The following is a 21027-nucleotide window of genomic DNA, read 5'->3' as shown; positions in this document are numbered from 1 at the left end:
AACACATAGTGAAAAAAAAACATGCACACTGAAAATCCACTTCACATCAACTATTATAGATAAATTAAGAAGTAACAAATGCTGACAAGGACGTGGAAAAAGCGAAACCCTCATACACTGTCGGTGGCTATGAAATGATGCAGCCACTTTGGAAAACAGTGGGCAGTTCCTCAAAAAGTAAAACAGAGTTGCCATATGACCCAGCAATTCCACTCCTACTTATGTACCCAAAAGAATTCACACAAAACTTGGACACAAATATTCATAGCAGCATTGTTTACAATAACCAAAAAAGAGGAACGACCTAAATGTCCATCATGGATAATGGATAAATAACATGTATATCCATACAATGGATTATTATTCAGCCATTTATAAGAATGAAGTACTGATACATCCTAAAAAATTATGCTGTGAAAAAAGCCAGGCACAGAAGACCACATATTGTACGGCTCTGTTGACGTGAACCATCAAGAACACGTAACACAGAGAGATGGGAGCAGAGCAGCAGCAGCGGCCGCGGGCCTGGGACACGGAGCACATTTAGGGGTGACGAAAACCTTTTGGAATTAGTAGTGAGGGTTACACAACTTTTCAGTATTCTAAAAACCACTGAATTGTACACTTTACAGGGGTAATTTTATGGTATAAAAATTCTATTTATCTTTTTTTAAAAAAATATATTTTATTGATTTTTTACAGAGAGGAAGGTAGAGGGATAGAGAGTTAGAAACATCGATCAGCTGCCTCCTGCACTTCCCCTATTGGGGATGTGCCCGCAACCAAGGTACATGCCCTTGACTGGAATCGAACCTGGGACCCTTCAGTCTGCAGGCCGACGCTCTATCCACTGAGCCAGACCAGTTAGGGCAAAATTCTATTTACCTTTAAAAAAATAGCTTTATTGAAATAGAATTCACCTGTTTAAAGTATGTAATTCCATGGTTTGTACTATCTTCACAAATATGTGCAACCATCATCACAATCGATTTTAAAAACATTTTCACCACCTCCAAAAGAAACCCCATGCCTGTTGGCCACCATCCCTTCTCCCACCGTCCCTCCAGCAACCACTAATCTGCTTGCCACCTGCACTGGTTTTCCTATTCATGTGACCGCAATCCTACAACATGTGGTCTTGCGTGAGGTTCATCTGTGTTGTATGACTGACTCCCTCCGTTATGGCCCAATGACATTCCACTGCATGGCTATGCCACATTTTATCTACCCATTCATCACCTGGTGGGCACTGGGTTAGCGCCACTTTTTAGCTATTCCGAGTCCTGTTGCTATGAACCTTCATGCACAGGTGTCCATGTGGACGTCTGTTTCCATCTCTCTGAGTAGAGAGCTACGAGTAGGATTGCTGTTCGGTTGTTTAAGGAACTGACAGACTGTCTCCAAGCGGCTGCACCATTCCCCCCCCCCCCCGCCCCAAGGGGGCTCTGTCTCTCCCCACCCGCACCCTCACTTGTTATCTGAACTGATTCCTGTGGTCCTTCTAGTGCAGGGGTCCTCAAACTCTTTAAACAGGGGGCCAGTTCACTGTCCCTCAGACCGTTGGAGAGCCGGACTATAGTTTAAAAAAAAAACTATGAACAAATTCCTATGCACACTGCACATATCTTATTTTGAAGTAAAAAAACAAAACGGGAACAAATACAATATTTGTATTTGCATGTGGCCCGCGGGCCGTAGTTTGAGGACCCCTGCTCTAGTGGGTGTGATGCTCACATCTCCATCTTATAAAAAATGAATGGGAGGCTAGCACAGAGCTTTGCTCTCTGCCAGTGTTTCCATGGCTCCCACCCACACCCGAGGACACCTGGGTGGGAGCCCAAGGGGGTAAGAGGTGCTACAGCCCAGAACATGCCAGGGCCACAGGCTGGAGGCTACATGCGACATATAAAAGGAAAGGAGAGGGAGAGAGGGCAGAGCACTCGGCCTCAGAGAGCTCTGACCATCCTGGCGCCCTACGGACCAGGCCCTGAGGAGCATCTGCCCCAGGGGTGAGAGCCACGTGCACCCCACCTTCTGCATGGAGCTCCCAGGAGACTGATCAGTAAGAAAAGCTGCTACCGTGTTGGCAGGGTCTTTAAGGCTGTGCTGGACTGATCGGGAGAAAGGTGGGCGGGCACACGGCTATGACTGTGCGAACAAAGTAGGACCAAGAAGTAGCCACAGGGGCCCCCATATCACTAGGGGTGCTCCTGGGTATGATCACCAGAGCAGGGACCGGAGCTCAGGCAGACGGGGAGGAGCGATGGAGGCAGCTGGACTCATGCTGGCCCAGCTGCTCCAGGCAGGCCTGGGACCCCCAGCCGCTTCGCTCCTGCTCAGAGCACAGACCAGGAACAGCGCACAAGTGGTCATTCTCAGAACACGTCTCCCTGGCCACTGCACTATTCCTATCTGCGCTGGAGCCCAACCCCCCTGGGCAAGAGCTGCGTTCCAACAATCAGAAGGAAAAGGAATTTCAAGCTACAAGTGCAGATTCAGTGGTTTGAGAAACAGCAAGAGGGCAAGTCAACATGAAGGAATTATTTTTACTGCAGCGCGTGTTCTCCTGGGACTCGTTCTTCCTGCATTTAACCTTTCATTCTTGGGGTTGGAAAGAAACACATTAAAACCCAGGCTCCGACACTGAGCAAATCCACAGCCACACCAGGCCCCAGAGCCCTCCTGAAATAACAAACTATCTTCCTGTAACTGATTACTCTGATTTGTAACTGAACCACCCCACTCCCTTCTGCCTAAAGCGTGGACTCCAAGAACCGCATAAGGAGGCGGCCTGGCCGTAAACACCACGTGTGGTTTCCGTGGGAGGCAAGCAGCACCCAGCAGCTGATGGAAACCGCTCTGGTCACAGGAACCACCCCGTGACGAGCTCCTGGCTCCGCGCCCGGCACGGGAGACGACCACAGACGGGCTTACCACACACGAAACTCTCCGGGGGCACCGAGAAGATGCTCTGGCCCTGCAGCGCTTCCGGGTGGGCGCAGGTGGCGGTCACGGAGGCCTGCAGCGTCCGACCCAGCAGCCACGAGGGCAACCACCGGAGCTGGCAGTCACACAGGAAGCTCTCGCTGCTGATGCGGCTGCAAGAGAAACAGAAATGCTCAGCGCCACAGCGACCCGTCGCCTGGTCAGCTTCTGCCGCTCGTGCAGCAGGTTGATGATCATGGTTCCCTCCCGGTCCCTCAGCAGCCACAGGCCATCCACCTGGAGATGCTGATAAAACGCAGCTTCTGGCTGCGTAGGCCGGGTGGACCCACGCTCTGGGTGACACTGGGACGCGGGCCCGAGCACCACGTGCACAGCACGAGCCGCGTTCAGACACGTCATCCGACCGCCACGCTCTGCCGTGACCGGGACGCTCACGCTCCGGGCCTGAGAGCAGGGCTCCTGGTGAACAAGGGAGCCGCAGGGGGCCTGGGACCGCGATCTCCCTGCTGCACGGGCTCTGCGGAGGCGCCACCTCTACACGATGGCCCCTTGTCTGGCAGGGCTGCGTGTTTCCTCGGAGGCGGGCCTGGCCCACACTCGTCCGCCCGCGTCGCTGCACCAGCACCAGGGAGGCCCGCGGCTCCGCTCCCACAGAGCTGAGCTCACCGCGCTGCCGGGGCATGGGAACGCGCCACTTTGGTTTTGTGAGGCTCCAACCAAAACAGAGAATATTTTCATTTTCATTTCTTAGCAATTGAGGATCCGCCTTTGAACAGAAACCGGAATCGCCATCTCTGGACATTCCTTCCTGCCCAGTCACTCGAAGACAAGCCAACCCAGGGTCTCACTGCCCTGTTCCCAGGCCCAGGAGACACCGGGGCTCCTGGTCACACCCCGTCCCCAGGACACGCGTGCCTGGAAACTCCAAACGTCACAGGACCAACACCACGCCCTCAGCCTCCGTCTCACCCACCATCTCCCTCAGACGCCGGCACAGCTCCCTTGTTTCACTGTGGCTGCTGAGGTCACAGCCAGGGAGCGACGCTGCAGCCGCTCAGCCAAATCACACCTTCGCTTCCCGCCCCTCCTGCCGGCCCCGGTTAGCTGGCCATCTTCACTGACCAAGCTTACTTTGGGAAGAATCTTTTTAAAGACAGAACAATTGCCTCAAAGCCATGATAAGTGGGATGCTGGCCCAAGTCAGACCTTCAAATCAGCATTAGCTTTTATCTGAACTTGGGGGGCAGGTAGCTCTGTGCTTAGACCTCGGGGGGCTGTTCTGCTGCAGAGTCAATGGCCTGGTGACGAGGGGAGCGCTCCCTGTCAGAAGCTCATGGGTCCCCCCAGGAGGGGATCTGGGTGCCGCCCCTTCCTCTCAAGCAGCAGGACAGCCTGGTGCTCGGACATGTGTCCAGCCAGACACTGGGCCTCCCGTGTGCGGCGCTCGGCACCCAGCGGGGGACAGGGACAGATTTCATCTGAGCCACAGGAACAAACTGGAACATTGTCCTGGATGAGAAACGTGTGTGGAAAGGGTCAAGCCTCACACCACACACTCAGCATCCTTGCTGGCCGCATCCCTGCATCCCATCCTGAGGGTTTCCCCATCCTCCACAATGACATCCCCTGGGGAGCCCAGGCCGCAGAAGCTACCGGCACTCCGCGGAGAGAAAGCTTTCGTGAGGACCAACAGGACAGAGGGCGCTGGGCCCTGGCCTCTGCCCACACACACAGGTTACTGCAAAGAAAGGCTGGGCTGAGACTGGACAAGGACCCTGCCAGCAACCCGAGGCCCTGCCGACGGAACGCCTACTGCCCCAACTCTAACGCAGCCTCGCCAGCGTCCTCCGTGGCCGCCGCCAGCCGTCCCAACACTCCTTCCGCGGCTCCCTCGTGCATCTCATGACTCCAACTCAGAGTGTGTTTCTAATCATCACTGTGGAAATTTACCCAGAGGATGACTAAGCGCACAGTACAACCTGCCTTGATCTGATGGGGAAGAAAATGACCAAGTGGAATTCACCGTTTCTCCAGCAGAAGGCTGGGCCCGGGGCCAGGCACAGCTGGTACACGCAGTGACTGATGGGAAACGCAGGCGGAGGGCCAAGCTGCGCCTCCGGCCCGCAGATGCGGGGGTGGGAGGGCCGTGTCCCGCACCTGGGAGTGTGCAGCTGCTTCCAACTAGAACGCTGTCTCAGGAAACCGCAATTTTTAGAAGGCCAAAGGGACATCTTATCTCCTGTCCTTTCCTTTCTCTCAAATATCCTCTTCCCACTTACTTAGATATTTTTAACATTATAGTTGAAAAGTTTCAAAAACAGAAAGGCTGGAAGAAATGTAATGTAAACACTCCGTACTCACGGCTTAGATTTCACAACCAACACCCAGCTCTCTGTGCCATGTCACACATCCGTCCGTGTGCCCAGCCTCCACGCACGCCCGCTCTAACGGGGGACCCTTCTGAAAAGCACTACTGGACGGGAGGGAACCTCACAGCACAGTCACGTCTCACCATGTGGGTGTCGCCAGGGCCTGCTTCCCGCTCTGGTTCCTCCGCCCCTGCCTGCCTGCATTTGAGGGTCCCCAGCAACCTCAGGAGTCAGGGTGCAGACGGCCCTCCCGTGGCGCTGCGCTTTGCCAGCCCCTGTGAGAACCACGGCCGCACCTCAGGGGCCAACTTTCCGGCCAGGCCTTGCGGCTGCAGCATCAGATTTCTGCACCCAAAATGGAAGAAACATGGGAGCCGCTACCCAGATCCCGAGACTGGCTCCTCTGCCACAGACAGGACACAGGGGAGCTCAACCGTCCCCCACGGGCCCACGATGACAGCCCACAGCGCAGCACCAACCGGGAACTCCAGGGCCTTGGGCCCGGACGTCACACCGTCACCTCTGCCCTGCTCACGGCCCCCGTCCTTTAAAGCAGCCGCTCGACACAGACCCTTCATTTTAAGCAAACCCAGAAGATGAAAACATGTCCCTGCCCTAATTAACGGGGTGACTGCATGGTCTAGAGCTCGTGTCCCGTGACTTAGAGCAGCGCTTGTCAAGCGCAGCCAGGCTGTCTCTTCTAACCCAGCTGCCTGGCACCCAGCCCCGCCCGTCTCTTACGCACTATTCACGGCCGCCGCCCAGACAGACCCATGGCACCCAGAGCCGGGAACAGCTGGAAGTGGTGTGCTTACCACCCCTGGTCCAGAGTAACCCCCAGGGAATCTTTTTAAAAGAAAATATAAGTTACATACAACGATAAGGGGCAACAACTATTCATAAGATGAGGCACAATCCAAATAAGGCCTTTCTCGCTCTGACACTGCGGGTGCTAAGGGGGCCCAGACGCCCAGGTACTCACAGCTCTTTGAGGTTCCTCATCTTCGCGAAGGCATCAAACTGGACAGACCTGATCGCATTCTCGCCAAGGTTCCTGCAAAAGAACACCCTTTGCTGAGGCCGAGAGCACCGCACCTTCTAGGCACCTGCATCTGAGCCAGGGCTCGGGGTGTTCAGGACGGCCTGCTTGTGCGGGGAGCCAGGCCGTGTCCGTGCTGTCTTTTCGCAGACATGGGCAGGAGCATGGGGAGTAACTCTGGAGCAAGCCAGCCTTCAGGGGAGCGTGAGCCAGGAGAGGCCTGCCCACCAAGCCAACAGGCAGACCTTTCCAACAGGTCAGCCTGGATCATGGACAAGATACACTAAGAATCCAGCACTGGAGTCACCCTCCCCGGAGCCACGAGGAGAAAACCTCCCGCGAAGCAATCTGAAGCCACAGCAGCGGAGATGCCAGGCTGGGCCGGCCAGGCCCTGGGAGTTATCCATCGCCGCCTGCATTAATTGGGAGCTCACCCCGGGCCATGTGCAGTGTAAGGCTCCTGGCACAGGCAAATGAAGGCCAGAGTTGAAGCTGACTTATAACGAGAATGAAGCAGCTGGCGTTTCCGATCGCCTGCGTCTCGGCTTACAACTGTGGCTAAGTGGCCAGCGGCTCCTGAGCCGCAGTTGGTGGAAGGAAGGTCTGCCCAGGTACTCACAGGTGCTCCAGGCTGTCCAGCCCCGAGAATGCTCTCTTAGCCACCGACTTGATCTTGTTTCCAGAGAGAGATCTGCAGTTTCCACACATCCACAAGGGGCGGTGGGGGAGGGGAGGGGCGACAGGGAGGGGCGGGAGAAAGGACACAGTCAGGGCAGTGCTGCCTGACAGTGTGTCCCGAGCGGCAGGTGGAGACCTGGCCTGCGCTGAGCTCACGGGCAGTAGCGCACAGGCCTTCCCCTTGGTGAAGTGAAAGGCGTATCTTCATTGGAATTCGGCGGCGGTGACAGGCTGGGATTGCCAGAAAGGCCCCTCGGACATTTAAGTGGGGATCACCTGGTCCTGGCTGCCTCTCTCTACGGACCACCCGAGGGTGGGGCTGAGGGTAGCCGTGGCCTCGGAGGAGCGAGGAAGTGGTCAGAGACGGAAATGAAAACTCAGAACACCCACTTCTGAAAACTGCATTCTGGACGGAGGTCCCCAGGGAGGCAGGAGAGGCAGGAGGAGGCAGGGAGGGTCATGGAGATGGCTCCCTAGTCTGCACCTGCCCCAGGGAGCTGGACCTGCCTAGGAAGGCCCTCAGGACCTGAGGGGCAGTGCCCTGGCCTCTTGAGCAAGAACCCAGGTTGTCAATGACACCCATGGACCAGGCTCACCACGTCCCAAGGAGGCGTTCTCCCAGGTCAGCCTCCTGTCTCTCCTGCCTGGACCCTGGGCCGCCCACCCGCTGGGGGGCTCCTGCCAATTCGCTCCCAAACTCAGTGACGGCTGAGTTTTCTTAGGAATCACGATCTGACACAGGAAGGCTGTGCAATGCACAGGAAAGCTTGTTTCTGGACCGGCGGGCGGGGGAAGGGGGCGGGGAGGGGAGGGGAGGGGAGGGGAGGGGAGGGGAGGGGAGGGGAGGGGAGGAAAGCAGCACCTTGAAGATGCTGGACAAGGGGATGAAAAGAACTAAGTTCTCAGGGTTCCCTCCTCGGCACCAGGCGCTCTGATGAGAGCCTGTCGCACAGGGAGCTGGCTGCTGAACACGGGGTCCTGCCGAGTACACCACCCCCCCCAGGCCCGTTACAGAGAGACTGCTGGGAACAGACCCCTGGAGATCCGAGCTGCTGACCTGGGGACGACGCCTGGGCGGGTGGGCGGGCGGGGAGGGAGGGTAGAAAGCCGGCCTGGCTCATGCAGGGGGAAGGGGGAGGTTCCTCGTCCAGGGTCCACTGAGAATCAGGAGCAAGATCTCAACTCAAGGCCAGCTCCACCTGCAGACCTACGTGAAGACTGGGACCCACAAGGAAAACAAAGCCCCAGACCTCCTGGAAAGGACAAAGGGCAGAAAACACAGCCTGGAGAAATCTAAGGCCGCAGGGCAGCCGCTGGCCAGCACCAGCCTAACTGCAAGGGCCCTGGGGGCTCGGCAAACCCCGGATGCTCCTTCAGAATAGATGCTCCCTCAGAATAGACATTGCAGCCGCCAGCCCCGGAGGAGGCGCTGTCTCCGCCTGCTACCTGTCCACTGCGAACCCATGTCCATCGGGGCTTCCCGATGCCCCACCAGGAACACACTCTCCTCTCGGGCCTCTGCTTAAGGACCCCCCCCACCCAACAGCTGAGTGTAGCCTTCAGACAAAGCCAGCTGTTTGCTGGCTCCGGAGGTGACAGGGGCACGGAGGCCAAGACCCCGCTGCCTCTCCTTTCTCCTGGAGGCAGTCTGCATGGATGTGAAGTCTCATCGGAATGTCCACCACCTCTCAATCTGCAGCTTACAGTTGAGACAAATAAACCGCGCACACGGATGCCGGTGGCCACGCTAACTAGTGGCCTCCCCCTTCCTACCCCCCCCCCCCCCCACCGCGGAGCAGTAACAGCACCCTGGGCACTAAACCCCTCGCCCCGAAGCACCGCCCACCTCGCATTACTCAGCTCCAGGTCCTAGCAAATGCTCTGACTGTGGTGAAGTCTCCTGCAAACTGGTAAACTAGGTCCAGGAAAGCTGTGCTTCTGTCAGCCATTATATATGAGTCACACTGGCCTCTCTGACAGTGAGGGCAGGCTGTTATTTCTAATGGTGACAATAGCAATAAAGCAAATTCTCAGGTCCTCAAGTACGCAGGGCTAATCACCCTGCTGGTAGATGGAAGCAAGGCCCACATTCTCCCCACAGACATCTGGGTGGGGGCAGGGCTCGGCTGGCAGAGGACAGCCCTGATGCAAGGCTGCTGTGGAGGAAGAGCAGGCTTCGGGCGTCCCATGTGGCAGGGCAGACCCCCCACTGTGCTATGGGGGGGGCGGGTAGAGGGGCCAGGAGGCGGGGAGGAGGGAGCGTTTTCAGGGAAAAGGACTGACTGGCCTTTGTGACGAGCTGTCAGAATACAGGACGCAAGAAGAGACAGAGTCCTCAGCACGCACAGCTCCTTACTCAGAACTGAGCACAGAAGGTATGACAACCACTTCCCAAAGCACATCAGAAACATTCGCTGTACACGCTCCCCAGGGCCCGCACCGCTGCTCCCAGATGGTACTTCCACTCGCCCGCCTCCGGTCAGGGGCAGGCTCGGGGCAGCAGCAGGCCTGTCTTCCCCGTCTGTCCTCCTCCAAACCCCCTCGGAGAGGCAGGTGGACCGTGGTAACTGCTCCGGTCCCCACTCCTGCAGAGAGTGCTGGGGAGACGCAGAGAAGGGGGGCAAGCAAGGGAGAATGTGGGTGAACGCCACCTGCCACCCACCAGCCGCGTGGTCCTAGGCAAACCCCTCCATTCTGTTTCCTCAGCAGAAAGGCCGCACGGCAGCCGCCCTCGCGGACTGTTGGATGGGACACGCACGGCCTCACAGAAGGCCTGGCCAAGTCTAGGAACTCAAAGGACAAAACAAACAGCAGACACCTTCAATGGAAACAGCTACTACACTACCCTGTAAACGCCTCTGGTTAAAAGTATGATCGACAACAAACACACTGATTAAAGACTCGCTTTACACATTTCACACAATTTCTTCGAGGAAGAGGTCAAGACTCCTTCATGCAAAGAACAATGGAAAACCTGGCTGTTTGACATCAGTTCTAAATGGGGGAGGGGGGACGCTCTGACAGGCCCGGGGCACCAGGTCTCCAGCCCTAAAGAACCCAACACCCAGGGCAACAAGACCACTGGCCAGAGAAGCTGGGAGCACGCACGCCTCCCTCTCTCCTCCTTAGATTTCTCTTCCCAAACCAGCGCCAGCCGCTCTGCCAGCTGGGCCGGGACCCAGGTGCCCGGGGCCGAGGCCCCCCCGGGCGGAGCTCCCAGAAGCGATACTCACAGCTTGCTGAGGCTGTCGAGCCCCGTAAACGCGCCGCTCGTGTCCTCTATTGTGCCCGAGATCTCGTTATGGCCCAGGTCCCTGGGGAAGACAGACAGACAGCTCACCACCCAGCTCTCCACTCGTTCTTCACAGGAAGTGGAGGACAGACTGCCGCCCAAACTGCCACGGTGAGACTGAAACATCAAAGTGTATTCTGGGCGCCCAGCTGCGACACTCGATGGAGAGAAGCGAGGCCGCTGAGCCCGAAGCCCAGGGGTGCACCCCGTGCGGGGAGGCCTGGCTTTCCCAGCTTCCCGCAGGCCTGACGCACGTTGAGCAAGCAGCTCCCCCACCTCATCTGCTCCCCGTGGGCCGGGGCCGGGGCCGGGAAGGAGGGTTGCAGGCAGCATGTGGGAAGCCTGGTCTGGGTCCACCCCAGAGAGCAGACACCTGGCCCAGCACTAAATCAGGTTTCTATCTGCTCTCTCACCAACCAGAGACCCTTTTTCCTCTCTTTAGTCCTTACCGCGACATGCTTATTGACTTAAGAGGGACGGGAAGGCTGTGAGAGAAGCATCGATGTGAGAGAGCATCGACTGGCTGCTTTCTGTACTTGCCCTGAGCGGGAATCGAACCCATAACCTTCCAGTATATGGGGTGACACTCCCCAGTTCTTTTCCAACTGATTATGTAAAAGTGTGAGCCTGTGCAGAGCAGCTCAGTTTTGGGTCCAATGCTGACTGGCAGCCGGTGGAAGGGGCCCCAACGAAGCAGCTGGCTGCTCACTGCCCTCCCAGCGGGAGCCCCCCCCCGCCCCACCCCACAGTGAGACGTACAAGACACGCAGGTTTCTGAGTCCCTTGAAGGCGCCTTCCGCAATGTGGCTGATGGAGTTGTGGCTGAGGCGCAGGATGCTCAAGCTACTGAGGTCGGCCAGGCTCCCCTCGTCCAGCCGAGTGAGGTTGTTGAAGGACAGAATCCTGTGGAGGGGGCGGGGGGGAGGGAGCAACGTCACTGCAGGCTGCCCAGGTTGCCGCTCCCCTCCTGGGCATCAGCCATGCCAGCCGGGCCTCAGTGGGAGGGGACAGCACCAGCATCCCGGAGGTAGAGTGGTCAGGGCCTGGCACTCAGCCTGACTCCTGGGTTGTTCATGGAGGTCACAGAGACCAGGAAGTCTGGTGACCGAGGACTATGCAGAGGCCACGCAGCTCAGGAACACTCAAGGCTCAAGGCTCCAGCCCTCACGTGGGTGCCCAGGGCCAGTCCTGACCCAGACTCTGAGAGGCTTTCTCCGTAGGGGCTTGAGATTGACAGGACCCCAGCGTGTGCACAGGGAGCAGGCGCCCAGGTAGGCTCCCTACATTGACCAGCAGAGGGCACCACTGGCCACCACCTGGCACAAGCCTTCCTCAGGCCTTCCGCCTCACCTGGGCATCTCCCTGGGCACCAGAGCCTCCTGTCCAGACATCTATGGTGACCCCCACCCCCACTGTCAGCTGACCAGCTTCCCTGAGCGTCAGAATCAAACCTTCCTTCCTCCGGGCACCCCCTGCCCCTCTCTCACAGCCCTGCCTAGGTTGGTTCCTTGGTGTGTTAAGTCATCTATCCTTGAAAAATGGGAAATTAGGTCTAGGGCAGGAATACGGACAATAAATTTGGAGAAGACTGATGAGAGTTTAACAGCAGCAGGGAGTGCGTCTCTCCGTCTCTCCCTCCGGCAGAAATAAGTCCTGGTGTCTGTCAGTCGCAGAGACCTGGCAGGAGATCATATTTACATCCTCACCTGCAGTCAAAGGATGTAGCTTAAAGGAGGGGTGGGGACATGCTGGCAAGCGGTCCTAAATCCGGCCTCGAGGTGCCCTGGGTATTGGGCAAGCTGCTAGGCCGCAAGGGCCCTGCTGTGACCCCCTCTACTCCTCTACCCCTCTTCAGGGCACAGACGGGCCTACACTGCCCGCAGCCTCTCACAGCTGCTCTGGCCCCGGGGCCCATGCCCCTGCCGCGGGCGGGCGGACCTGGGAGACCCTGCTGCTTCCCTGGCTACCAGGGCCGGTTGGCAGGCGACCATGGGTCTTGGGGTTCCTGATCGGGTTCCAGCCTGAGCCAGGGGCAGGAAGGAGCTACCAGGACCACGTGAGAATGCCACGCAATGGCACCGGCACTGCGGTGAAGGGTCAGCAATAAACCCTACGGGCGCACACTCACACCCACACCCATGGGAGTGAAAGGAAAGGAAGAGGCAGGACATCGATCTTCTTCGGGGAATGATGGGTTCCAGGCCAGTGCAGGGCGGGCGGGGGGGGGGGGGCGTGCACAGACGGACAGGGAGGCACAGATGGGGACGCCACGGCACACTGAAACATCCCTGTTTGCCCGGTGAGGGCGAGCAGCCAGACAGGCAGAGGCTTGGCCTCATAACCACCGTTCATTTCGGAGGGTACATCTTTTCTTGCAGTCACAACTAAAAAACAGAGAGCCCACCCCAACCCTCTTCTAAAAGGTAGAGGAGCACACTGGACTAGAACTGAGAAACCTCGAGCTTATTGAACTGAAGTAACAAACGCAATAAGAATCTACTTTTTTCCTCCAAAACAACCATCTTTTAGACCTGGGACAGGGGCAGGGGCATGTGCACCCGGCCGCCCGCCTTGGCCCGCAGCTGCCCGCCCAGAGAAGCCTCGCGCCGGCTCAGGGACCTGGGACACCAGCGCGGGCTCCCAGGCCCAGCCAGGGCCTGTCGGGGAGTCTCCCAAAGGGATGGGGGGCCGTCTGTCTCAGTAAAGCGCAGGCCCAGGCGCCTCGCCACCAGGCCCGGGTGCAGGGGATCGGCGGGGGGGGGGGGGGGGGGGGGGGAGCCAGTGTGGAGACCTGGCCATGTGCAGGAAGGCAGAGACCACGAGGGCATGCAAACCGTCTGCCAGCGTGTCGCCATCTCTCAGGATCGCTGTCCTTGCTGTGTTTGAGCCCAAGTAACCCCTTCCCTAAAGAAGTCTGTGTTCCTTGTGGCCATTAATGAGCAACAGCTCTGTGAGCAGCTGCATGGAGAACCTCCTGCAGGCTGCCCGGGCCCTCTCCAGCCCAGGCGGCCAAGGCTGCCCCTGGGGAACAGAGAGAGGGGAGCAGGAAGGATCAAGCTCAAACCACTGAGGTCTGCAGCCTCGGGGTCCTGCTCCGGGCCTGCTGCTGGGCGCTGGCCTCCCTGACAGGTCAGTGCCTCCTTTGAGCCCTGCCCGCCTGAGCCCGCCCCGCCCACCGAGCTGCGGGACACACCAGGCCCCCAGCCACGCCAGGCAGGCAGAGTCTAATGGGCACAGCGCACAGCGGGCGACACTCACAGCTCGTGCAGCTTCTGGCAGAAGCTCCAGCCGTCGCGGCTGATGCGGGAGATGGAGTTGTTGCTGAGGTGGAGCTGGTGCAGGGCTGTGAGGCCGTAGAGCGAGCCGCTGTTCACCTCCCCCAGGCTGTTGTGCTCCAGGTGCCTGCAACGACAGCCACACGCACGCTGGAGGAGGGCCCCAGGCCATTCCCCGCGGCCAGAGCAGGGGGCTGGCGCCCAGGACCCGACACCACAGAGCCCCTGGTCGGCACCAAGGACTCACTGACAGTACACGAGGGGGTGTGTGCATGCGCGCATGTGTGCGCACGCGTGTGTAGGCAAGACAGGCAAACCCAAACAGATGGAGAGTGTCCAGGCCAAGTTCAGAACCAGGCACACAAATGGGCAGATGCGCTGCACAATGAGGGCAGAGACCATGAAAGAAAAACCTTGCAGATGAGGAAACCCTGGGGTCAGACCCTTAGATTTAAATCCCAATTTTGCTCCTCTGTGGGCTGCATGACCTGGACATCTGGAAAATGGAGGTGCCCAAGGATACTCCTCCACAGGCTGCTGAGGGACACGAGAAAACATGTCAGAACTCAGCCCGGCGCTGAGGGCTCGCGCTCCCGCCAAGGGGAAGCAAGGACACTGCCACCGGTTTCCTGGCCCTGCAGCCTGGCCACGCCCGGCCCGACCGGAGAGCAGAAGCCGGTCACCCACAGGTTGCCCCACTCGTACGACAAGCACTCGGGCACGGCTTCCGATGCCATCCACCGCACTGTCTGCTGCTGCGCAGAAGGAAGCACTGACTCGGAGGCAGCTCGTCACCCCACTGGTGTGACTTGTTCAACACGAAAACCACGCGTGCGTGCTCACTGCACTTCCTTCTGCAAATTCTGTCATCTCAGCCCACCCAGCACACGACCACCTAGATTTCAAAGTCTACAATGACAGTTTTAAGATGTCAGGTGAAAGTGCACCTCAATATGTAAAAACAGATACAGCTGGTCCAAGGCAGCATAGAAGAGAGGGAGACGCTCGCGGCGGCAGGAGCAGCGATGTGCACGTCTGTTCCCTGGACAATGGGGCAGCTGCACCAACGCCCACTGAGCTCACCAAACGAGAAATCAATCTCCCAGGATGAGCGGTACATGTCGGCCCACCTGCACCTCAGGCTGTCAGACCCCCAACAGGGGAGGGAACTTTCTGTAGGGTGTGGGGCGGGGCAGGGTCTGGGAGGGGAGCCACGGAGGGCGAGCAGCCCCAGAAGGATGGCCCCCCGTCTTCACTACCCAACATTCTCCACCAAATCCACTCAACTGCCCTGAGAGTTTCCCAACCTTCCAGGGAAACACCCTTATCTGGAGTCCCCAGAAACAGGAGTGAGGCCCCGCAGAAGTCCTAACAGCCCTTGGCAGAGGGCGCCACACAGACCACACGGGCCCTGGCGCGGCGCATACTCACAGCGCCTGCATCCTGGACAGCCCCCAGAAGGCCCCGTCCGTCAGCCGGCTGATGTTGTTCCGCTGCAGCTTCAGCACCTCCAAGCTGTCCAGCCCCTGGAACGTCAGGCCCTCGATCAGCCGGATCCGATTCCGATTCAGGTCCCTAGAGACAAAGCCGGTGGGTTCAGAGTGTCCGGCACGCACCCCTCACCTGCAGCCACTCCCACAGTCCCTGCTGGGTTTCCAGGCAGCAGGGAAAATCCGGGTGGAGGGTCCTGGTGGAGCTGGTGTGAGGGGTGCCCGTCAGGCAGCCCCTGGCACTGCCCGGGCCCCAGCTAAGGAACAAAGAGGAGGGGAGAGCTCCTGAGTGAGGGAGCGCCCATTCCTCCGGGATGGCTGACTGCAGCAAGGAGGGGAGAGGATTCAGGGTGCAAGCGCCCCAGGCGAGCAACAGAAGCCACACCAGGCGCCTCACCCAGGAAAAACCTAACAGAAGCAACGCTTCCCACGGGAGGCACTCCCAGCATCTCCAGTCACGGAGAGCAGTCACTGCCCAGGGGAGCGAGGGGGCTGGACACACCACGGAGCACGTGTTTGGCTTCTGGCCCCTGTGATAAACCTGTAACCAAAGGATTTCAGGAACCTGGGGGCTGGGTCTGTCGGCAGCACTGGGGGGAGGGGTGGGGAACCCGGGCTCCTCAGAAAGCCCTTCGTTTCCCCAAATACTTGGGCAGCACCTCACGGCCTGCCTCCCACAGACCTGCCGAGCGACAGGACCGGGACGCAGGGGGCGGGAGCCGGGCGCTGGCAGGGTGCGTGTGAAGCAGCGCTGGGTGCACCCTACCTTCCTGTCACACCTAGCTCTGAACACCTGTTTTGTTCTGTTTAAACCAAATCCCAACAGTGGCTTATTTTCCTGAGATATATTCTTTTGCTACAAAGATGATACAGGAAATAAATATGGAACAAATGCTCCATCGGGTTCAAAAAAGAGGTTTTCTCGACTCCAAACTCTGGGCCATTCCCAGAGGGTACTGGGCCTTGGTCATCAAAAACTAAACAAAGAGATCCTCTCTCCAGAAAAAATCAATCAATCAACAAACTAGGTGAAGACGATGGCCTCTCTCTTGCTCAGGACTCCCTCCAGATACACCAGCTTCCTCTCACGCTGCCCACGCGCTGGGCACCATGAGGCCCATGGCACAGACTGTACAGGAGCCCACGTGGCCTGAGCTCCGCCAGCGCGGCTAGCGAGCAGGAGTCCTCCTTGTGCTCTGGAGCGTGGCCACAGGCCGCACCCTCCATCCTCAGTGGGTCTCAGCAGCCGGAGAGCCGCAGGCACCAGACCAGCGCCCAGTCTGCTTTGACTGGGTGTCGCCACTGGGTCACTGTGGGTCGTTCGCACAGGGCTTGGCCGGGAGCGGGGAAGGAGCTGCATTTGGCACCGGGTCCTCGGGGAGGTCTGGCCCCACCAGGCTTGGTGACCTGAGTGAACATGCGGGTTTCCACACTCACAGCTGTGTCAGCCTCGGCAGCTTGAACGCTTTCACAGGAAGCTGGGTGATCCTGTTCCGGCTCAGGCGAAGCGTCAGCAGCGACCGTGACAGACCGTCAAACGCTCCGGACTCCAGGGTGCCGATCCGGTTGCTTGCCAGGTTGCTGGAATGATCCGGGAGAGAGAAAACAGTGGTCAGCAGGAGGCCTTCCTCGTTCTGTTACAGACACCAGACCCGCCAACTTGGGAAAATAAGCCACCACACCAGAGACACAGCGTCCTGAGACACTGACACCCGTGCACTCCCCACGGGACAGCCAGGTGAGGAGGGGGCAGCTCTCCCAGCGGGACAGCCAGGTGAGGAGGGGGCAGCTCTCCCAGCGGGACAGCCAGGTGAGGAGGGGGCAGCTCTCCCCACGGGACAGCCAGGTGAGGAGGGGGCAGCTCTCCCCGCGGGACAGCCAGGTGAGGAGGGGGCAGCGCCACCCACGGGACAGCCAGGTGAGGAGGGGGCAGCTCTCCCCACGGGACAGCCAGGTGAGGAGGGGGCAGCGCCACCCACGGGACAGCCAGGTGAGGAGGGGGCAGCTCTCCCCACGGGACAGCCAGGTGAGGAGGGGGCAGCGCCACCCACGGGACAGCCAGGTGAGGAGGGGGCAGCTCTCCCCACGGGACAGCCAGGTGAGGAGGGGGCAGCTCTCCCCACGGGACAGCCAGGTGAGGAGGGGGCAGCACTCCCCACGGGACAGCCAGGTGAGGAGGGGGCAGCACCACCCACGGAACAGCCAGGTGAGGAGGGGGCAGCTCTCCCCACGGGACAGCCAGGTGAGGAGGGGGCAGCGCCACCCACGGGACAGCCAGGTGAGGAGGGGGCAGCTCTCCCCACGGGACAGCCAGGTGAGGAGGGGGCAGCGCCACCCACGGGACAGCCAGGTGAGGAGGGGGCAGCGCCACCCACGGGACAGCCAGGTGAGGAGGGGGCAGCTCTCCCCACGGGACAGCCAGGTGAGGAGGGGGCAGCTCTCCCCACGGAACAGCCAGGTGAGGAGGGGGCAGCACCACCCACGGAACAGCCAGGTGAGGAGGGGGCAGCTCTCCCCACGGGACAGCCAGGTGAGGAGGGGGCAGCGCCACCCACGGGACAGCCAGGTGAGGAGGGGGCAGCTCTCCCCACGGGACAGCCAGGTGAGGAGGGGGCAGCGCCACCCACGGGACAGCCAGGTGAGGAGGGGGCAGCGCCACCCACGGGACAGCCAGGTGAGGAGGGGGCAGCTCTCCCCACGGGACAGCCAGGTGAGGAGGGGGCAGCTCTCCCCACGGGACAGCCAGGTGAGGAGGGGGCAGCTCTCCCCGCGGGACAGCCAGGTGAGGAGGGGGCAGCACCACCCATGGAACAGAAGAGAGAAGAAGGGACAGAAAAGGGGGGAACACTGATGTCCCATGAGATGCTACCACTACCTCTCCTATTCCCCAAATGCGGGTTTTGGTGGCTTAAGCAGAAGGAGAAGCTCCGAGAGAACTTTCTGCAGGGAGCGAGGGAACAGGCACCTCTCGTTGCCCCACCAGGCAGCAGCCAGGACAAGGCACATGAGGGTCCTTTGCAAAGGGGGCTGGACCGCTTGTTCCCAGCACGCCAGGTGAGAGGACAGTCTGGGTAAGTGGTCGGCAAACTGCGGCTCGTGAGCCACATGCGGCTCTTTGGCCCGCTGAGTGTGGCTCTTCCACAAAATACCACATGCGGGCGCGCACGTACAGTGCGATTGAAACTTCGTGGCCCACGCGCAGAAGTCGGTATTTTGTGGAAGAGCCACACTCGAGGGGCCAATGAGACGCATGTGGCTCGCGAGCCGCAGTTTGCCGACCATGGGTCTGGGTGATAAAGACACACTGGCCACTGTGAGCAAACAGAACGCGCCCCCTGCTCCCAGGCACAGGGAGGAGGCCACTGCCATTCAGCTCAGCAGGTGGTGGTTTCCTGGTTCCACGCAAAGAGGTGCCAGGTCGGGGCACAGCTCTGCAGAGACCGCCCGGGCCTGGGCTCTGCCACCCTGGCCTCTGAAGGCCCCAGGCTCCCGTTCCCAGTCCACGGCCTCGGTACAGCCTGAGAGAAGCCTCTCCTCTCCCTGCGGGCCCTGGATCACGCTCGTGCCGAGCCGTGGCCGAGCAGATGGGTCACCGTGGCCCCATCCAGCCTTGCGGACGGTCTCCAGGGAGTCAGGACAGAGTCAGGCGGGAGTGACCTCACACGTCATCAGAGCGTGTCTCCTCCGCCAGAACCTTCAGTTTCTTCCCCAAAGCAGTCTTTCCCACCAACAGGGAGTGGGTCAAATAGGTTTTAACTTCCCTCCCAGCTGCCGTCCGATGGGTATGAGAGAGCACATTAAGATGGATAAAAGCAAAACAGACTGACAGCAAAATCTAGAAGGTTCTGAGAACCCACAGCATGGAGCACCTGCTCTCTCAAGTGCACCAAGTGCGCGTTTCAATAGTGCGTGACGCTAGACAGACATGCGGACAGGCCCTCCTCGCAGAGGTCCCCCATCCTTCCTCGAGAGCTTGCATCTCCTCTCCGTCTTCCTGGAGGCAGCCCCGTAAGCGGGAAAGAGAGCAGGCTTTGTAGCCAAGACAGGCCTGTACCTGAGGCTCGCTTCTCCTCTCAGTGCTGAGTCTACTAAGCTCACCCGTACCCTCCCGGCCTCAGCTGCCTGTCCGTCTCTAACGCTCTACCATAGAGGATGCCCCCCTGGGCTCTGCAGAGGCTGCATGAGGAGCTCTGTGCCCAGCCCCACGGCCTTGGCACGGCCACGGCTGAGAAGAGGAAGTGCCCTCCTGCCACCAGCCCTGGTGCCCGCCCGGCAGCGCAGGGCACTTACAGCTCCTTTAAGGGCGGTCCCTGCAGGAAGCAGGCGCTGTGCACCTCCGTGAGGTTGTTCCAGCTCAGGTCCAGCACCTCCAGCGCCAGGTAGGCCCTCAGCTGGCGCCCCTCCACGCTGCGGATCTTGTTGTGCTGCCTGAAACACACGGAGGACGTGACTCAAGCATGTCTTTCTGCACAGAAACAATTTTCCCCCCACCACTTCATTTAAACTCATTTTTTCCTATTTTGCTCTCAAAAAATTACAAATGCAGTGACACTCCAGGTGCCATCCCCTCTCCTCCCTCCCCTTGAGCTGTCACCAGCTGGGCGGGTGCCAGACAGAGCACCCCCGTCTGTCTGGGTGGGTGCCAGACAGAGCACCCCCGTCTGTCTGGGTGGGTGCCAGACAGAGCACCCAAGTCTGTCCGAGTTCCAAGCCCAGGCTGCTCCCCCGCAAGGCGAGAACACTGGGGGACACTTCAGACACGTGCAGAACGCATGGCATGACCGGAACCTGGGCTCGCCGATGCCCTCCCTCAGTGAGCGCCCAGTGCGACCAGCCAGTTCCCACTGCTTTCCATCTCGAACCTTCGGGCCCTCATCCAACCCCACCATGTACAGGGCTGCAGGCACTGAGCCCACAGCCAGTTAATCCATCTCAACACGTGGCTACACTCCTCACACTTTACCAATACCTACCATGTGCCAGGCGTGCAGATAGGCACAAGGGATTTAAAAAATATATATATACCAAATCTCCCCCAGGGAGACCAGGAACTCGGTGCTGGATCTGACGAGACCGAATCCCCTGACCTCTGCCGCTAGCCCTGCTTCCAGGCCTGGAAATGTGAGCTCAGCATCTCAACCTGGAGCACACAGGGCCCTGCGATGCACCTGCAGCTGCCACCTCAGACGTGGGCCTTCCCTTGTTCTTCCCATCTGCCTCTGTGTTGCCGCCACCACTCACCCGGCCCGTGACCCAACTCCCTCCTCATCCTAGGGGCGCGGGTGACCCACCCTGACCCGCACGGAAGCACGGGGCAGATGTTAGCTAAGGATTCCGTGTTGCACCCCCTCCAAGAAAGGCGTCTTACCGCAGTGGTTTAAACGTGCCTTTAATCCTGCTTCTGACAAAGCTAGTCTAACCAACAAGCCAGTGTTTATTAATCAGGAGAAAGACAACCCACGGTAAGCAAGGCTGGAGGGAGCAGCCCGGGCATGGGCCTGGCCCGGCCTGGCCGTCTCGTCACTGCAGCCTCATCGAAGTTCAGAGTCAGACACCAGCGCGGTGGGGGCAGCGCTGGCTCTGGGTCCCGGCGCCCCCCCGGCCCAGCCTGGAGTCAGCAGTGTCAGGGTCTGCAGCCATCAGACATTCCCCCACACACAGTGAGCCAGGCGTTGCTTACCAAGTGGCATCTCTTTTAAACAAACACTTGCCCAAATCCCTTCCAGCAGCGTGAACAAGTTCTTCCCAGAAGTTCGGGGCCTCCCCCACCTCCTTTGTTTTCTCACAACTCTCCCAGGCTCTGAACCCGAGGGCCCGCTTACAAGGCACAGCTCCACACACAGGGAGCCTCTAGAATGAAAGACTGCTTCTCCCTTCACGCCCCCGCCTGCCCCCACAAAGGTCTTTCCTTTGAGTTCTTTATTAAGTTCTTAGTGCA

The 21027-nt window shown here is 59.3% G+C and overlaps 1 protein-coding gene across 3 annotated transcripts in view; it reads right to left on the bottom strand.

Annotated features, from left to right (window-relative positions):
- Nucleotides 1–21027, bottom strand: part of LRIG1 (leucine rich repeats and immunoglobulin like domains 1) — a 101682-nt gene that overhangs the window by 11985 nt on the left and 68670 nt on the right. For 2 of the 3 annotated variants that reach the window (XM_059663026.1, XM_059663027.1), the window contains exons 4-12: nt 19380–19517; nt 16527–16670; nt 15031–15174; nt 13583–13726; nt 11084–11227; nt 10266–10346; nt 6974–7045; nt 6298–6369; nt 2935–3098 (exon numbers count right to left, since the gene is read on the bottom strand). In XM_059663026.1, coding sequence (XP_059519009.1) covers nt 2935–3098; nt 6298–6369; nt 6974–7045; nt 10266–10346; nt 11084–11227; nt 13583–13726; nt 15031–15174; nt 16527–16670; nt 19380–19517 — 1103 coding nt within the window. The remainder of the gene's footprint in view (nt 1–2934; nt 3099–6297; nt 6370–6973; nt 7046–10265; nt 10347–11083; nt 11228–13582; nt 13727–15030; nt 15175–16526; nt 16671–19379; nt 19518–21027) is intronic. The other variant, XM_059663028.1, reaches the window with a different exon arrangement.

This window comes from Myotis daubentonii, chromosome 14 (genome assembly GCF_963259705.1).
Source record: "Myotis daubentonii chromosome 14, mMyoDau2.1, whole genome shotgun sequence".
Taxonomy (NCBI): Eukaryota; Metazoa; Chordata; class Mammalia; order Chiroptera; family Vespertilionidae; genus Myotis; species Myotis daubentonii.
This window is presented reverse-complemented; position numbering and strand designations above follow the sequence as displayed.